The 4,575-nt window shown below is 49.8% G+C and overlaps 2 protein-coding genes across 2 annotated transcripts; one reads left to right on the top strand and one right to left on the bottom strand.

The window, feature by feature from the left end:
- Positions 1-100: 100 nt before the first annotated feature.
- Positions 101-2,169, bottom strand: FOIG_16779 (uncharacterized protein; the record flags this gene model as incomplete). The annotated part of the gene is made up of 3 exons (XM_031218257.1): positions 101-1,021; positions 1,075-2,094; positions 2,125-2,169. The coding sequence occupies 3 exons, from the start codon at positions 2,167-2,169 to the stop codon at positions 101-103; spliced, it is 1,986 nt and encodes a 661-aa protein (XP_031052028.1).
- An 811-nt stretch (positions 2,170-2,980) lies between these two features.
- Positions 2,981-3,867, top strand: FOIG_16780 (uncharacterized protein; the record flags this gene model as incomplete). Its single annotated transcript, XM_031218258.1, has 4 exons — positions 2,981-2,996; positions 3,052-3,354; positions 3,406-3,645; positions 3,851-3,867. 4 exons carry the CDS (start codon positions 2,981-2,983, stop codon positions 3,865-3,867), a joined length of 576 nt encoding a protein of 191 aa, XP_031052029.1.
- Between the last annotated feature and the right edge of the window lie 708 nt (positions 3,868-4,575).

The following is a 4,575-nucleotide window of genomic DNA, read 5'->3' on the forward strand; positions in this document are numbered from 1 at the left end:
AATCTGATACCTTCGTCAATGACCATGGGACTAAATTCCTTTTGTCTGGAAAAGGTGATTGACCTATCGTTGCTGTCTTGCATAGGTATGGGAGCTCCAGTCACCTTGGTCCATTTGAAGGCTCAAGGCTAGGAAAGGCTGCGATGGCTTCAACCGGCCATACCATGCGCTCGCGATATTTGCCTGTAAATAACCAGTGGCCACCTCCAAGGACGACTACCTTGTCTCCTGCAGCAAATGGAAGCACAACCTCTGCTTCAACCATGTTTGGAACGGTCAACTCAGCCTTTAAGCTGCCGGCTTCAATCTTCCATTGGGCAGACACCCATCCATAAGGCGTCAATTGCTTCACGTGCGCTGATGTGATACCGCCTCCAGGCTGAGGTGCGAAGCGAATTTTCTTCCAACCTGGTTCAGCGCACTGTAACCCCCCGAGCCTTTCGTAGAGAAAAGAGACGACGGAGCCAAAGCAATAGTGATTGAAGGATGTCATCTCTCCGGGATTCACCTTGCCATCAGGCAGCATGCTATCCCACCGCTCCCACATAGTTGTAGCACCAACTGTAAGGGGATAAAGCCACGAAGGGCATTCTTCACAGAGCAAGGCTGCATATGCCACAGAAGTGTGGCCGGCACGGAAAAGAGCCTCGCAAAGGAATGGGGCGCCAGCAAACCCAGTGCCAATTTTGAACTTGTTGCGGCGCACGATTGTTGCAAGTCGCCGTCCCGCATACGACATCTGCTCTTGGCTTCGCAATAAATCGAATACTATTGCCAACGCGTAGGCCGTTTGGGAATCGGAACTGATACGGCCATTAGAGGAGATGTATTCATCACTGAACTGCTGGCGGCAGGTAGTCGCCTCTTGGTTATAAGCCTGGGCATCTTCCTGCTCGTTGAGAACGGTCGCAATGGAAACCATTAAGTCGAGCGAATGGATCAAGAATGCGTCAGCAACAAGCACAGGATCTGTTTGACCATCCATGGGTTGGTCAGGCGGTGCAGTAGGATCAAGCCAGTCCTGTTAATTTGTTAGCATCGCACCCATTTGATCGGCCATAAAGATGTACTTACACCAAGTTGGAAAGATGTCCTGTTCCAGAGCTTCTGCTTGCGTTCCTCATCCCTGGGAATGGAATCGATCCACTTCTTCATGTTATTGTAATTACCCTTGAGGACCTCCACATCGCTTGAAGTTTCATACAGAGCCCAAGGTACAAGGATGACAACATCATGCCAGATCGCAACCGGCAAGATGAGGCTCCAAATCCCGGCATCGTCTAGAATGTCAGGTGTTACATAGGCTGGGATGCCATTGCGCCTGTATTGATCATGTCCAACATCGACCATCCAATCCTTCAAAAAGCCGAAACAATCATAGAGCTTAACAGCGGTTGAAGCGAACTGGGCAATATCTCCAGTCCATCCCAACCGTTCATCGCGCTGAGGACAATCAGTCGGGATCGAAAAGAAGTTTCCTCTCATACTCCAGAGTGAGTTGTCGTGGAGCTTGTTCAACTTCGGGTCTGAGCAAGTAAACTCTCCTGCCAACTCCATATCATTATGGCAGACGACAGCTTCGATAGAGTCTAGGATGTTGATTGACTCAGACAAGCCGTCGATCTGGCAGTATCGAAAGCCATGGTAAGTGAAGCTAGGCTCCCATGAAGTCTCAACACCGCCATCACATACATATTCGTCCATCGCTTCGCAGACACGCAGCGGCCGAAGGCCCAGTTCACCATTTTCGAGCACTTCGGCGTGTCTCAGTGAGGCTCGGCTATCTTTTGGGCCTATTATCCTCTTGAGTCTCACATATCCAACAAGATTTTGGCCGAAATCAATAACTTTCTTGCCCGCCGGAGTCGTGATTAGATCAACGGGCTTCAGAGTCTGAATAGGGCGAATTGGCTCCGCGAAGCCTGCTGTGATGTTGACTGAGTCAGGTAACGGCTCTAGTACCGTGACTTGCTCCCAGCCGGAGCTCAAAAAGACCGGGTTCGCTTCGGACAGGTACTCTGACCATCCGTGGATCTTAGAGTTGGCATCGTACTTTTCTCCATCATATATCTCTGCCTTTATGGCAGGACCAGGCTGTGAGAGCCAGCTGGCATCAGAACATACGGATTGAGAAGTCCCATCGCTGTATATGATCTCTAGTTGGGTCATCAGAGTGGGATAAGGGCCCCAACGAAGTCGCCGTCCACCGAAGAATCCTAAGCGGCCACAATACCACCCATCTGCAAGACGAAATCCGATGCAATTCTGGCCTGATGAGGCGAGTAAATGTGCTATGTCGTAGGTTTGATACCGTACTCGATTGTCGTACACCGTCCAACCGGGAGCTAAGAAGTCGTGGCTGACTCTGCAACCATTGATCTCAGCTTGATAAACGCCTTGCACGACCACGTATAGCCTAGCGCGTACTATTGGTACATCCGACCTGGTCTTAAAGGTCTTGCGAAAAACCTGTTCCTGCTGGGATGAACTGGTGGACCCAGTCAGTACCCTTTCAGCCACCGGCTCCAACGCCCCGAGAAAGCGGCGCTGAAAAAGCAACTGCTCCTACAGAGATGCTTGAGAACGACCATCTGACTCACGCGACGAGTCTTTCAGGCGTACTTATTCAAATTTCCCCCATATTATTCCATACTTATCGTCCGATATAGGATAAACGGAAGAGGGACTCGCCACAAGCTACGGGAAGGAAGCGTCGCAGAACTGACGAGCAAACTCATCATACCGAGCCCGGAAGTTACCATGTTTCCTCTCCAGTTGCAATGTCTTCGCGAAGGCAGACACGACGCAGCCATAGGAGATGCTGGGACAATCCATCGATCTAGGGCGAAGGCTTTGAGGGTATCATTGACCTGGATGCTGGTAGCGTCTACCTTACTTTTTGGGCAAAGTCCAAAGATTGGTTTGCCGTACTCTTACTTCCAATGCAAGATTTTTAAATTGTCGGCGTCTCAGACTGAATATGAAGCCTTGGTCTGGTAGAGTTTCTCCCCGCGTGCCACAACAATAAGGCGGGTAACTTTTCTTGGGTAGAGGGCTACAACAACTGTGAAACTCTGGTTACGAAGCGAGAGTTCCCCGTCATCTACTTTGATGGCCAAGACTTTCCCGCCAAAAGCGCTGTCGGTTGGGTTTCTGCAAGTGATTTACGAGATTTCGATGCCAAGAGCAAGAATTCGCTTGTTCCTCACATACAATCGGTTCGCAAGTTTCTCCAGTCTCGAGTAGCAAAGCATTCGCCAAAACACGAACCAGACGAGACAAGGACTGGAATACCTAACACAACGGAAGAACAACCGATCAAGCTCAACACAAACTCAGCAATGCTTCTGGATGGTAGGCTTAATACTATTTCTACTAATAGATTTGGTCACTCACCATGCTCAGTCCAACCTGAGCCTCATGAAGCTCATGGATCGGCTCCAAAGCCGGGTCAGCAAGAATCCGAGCATCTCCTCCTTACTCAGCCCACTCCCCCTTCTTCAAATCAAGTCTCTCGATCTGGTTCCCAAGTTCAATCACCATCACAACCTGGTATTCACGACAAAGAGCGAAACCTTCCTCCCGGCCTTGAAGTCATCTCGACTTCCAGTCATCGGTCAGAAGAGCAGCCTGATGAGCCTTTAGGTATATTCGAGCCTAGAACCCTCACAGAACTGACGAAGGCAATGCAGGAAAAATGCCAAAAGGCCAGTCCAACGAGATTATATCACGGTAGCATAGAAAATAGAAGCACCGGCTTAGAGAAACCCGTTGAAACTGGGCCATCTGACATGATCAGATTCGCACAAGCCGCACTCGACGTTGCATGTTCACTAACTTCGCTTCAAAGAGGGCAGTCTTTGGTAAATCAAGGGTCCCAATCACTTGAGGAGGCAAAACGTCGTCCATCCGAGCCCGTTCCGTCAAGTACGTTTGACCCAAGCACTACACCAGTGGCCTACATACAATTGGCTACTCTCTTGGAACAACAGCAACACACCCGACGTCAGATGGGTGGCACACACAGTAGCTTGTCCATCAGCCATGCCATACATCCATGAGAGGAGAGGTTACCAGTACACAGAAGTTCAAGCGCGGCCAAGACCAGCATTGAGAGGCTAGACGTAGTATCCGACGCAGGGCAGCTACGTCCCATATTGCCGACAATTAAATATCCATCTTTAAGTCAGACAGGAAATCTTTACAACCTTCAAGTCCCTAGAGCCTCTTGTTTTTTGCCACCAATCGGTTTCATGTTACAGCAAGATATGGGCAGTCATCCACGACTTCGAGAACTTCACAGTCAAGTGCCTACCGATACTGATCGACTGTTTTCTCATCGTACTTCGTCGATGCAAGCGCCGCCTGTTCCAATCGCAGCCAGCACTCCATCATCGCCACATACGCGACTACCGACGACCCAACCAACGGTCCTATCGCCAGCTGTCAAACCTTCATGTCGTCAACCAGCATCGAGTAGTCATCCAGTTACTCATCACCCCATAGGCCAGAACTATGGTTCTCTCGATTCTCGAGCAAATTCTTTAATGCCATCCATTAACCAGTATCACTTTG

Source organism: Fusarium odoratissimum, assembly GCF_000260195.1.
Source record: "Fusarium odoratissimum NRRL 54006 unplaced genomic scaffold supercont1.169, whole genome shotgun sequence".
Taxonomy (NCBI): Eukaryota; Fungi; Ascomycota; class Sordariomycetes; order Hypocreales; family Nectriaceae; genus Fusarium; species Fusarium odoratissimum.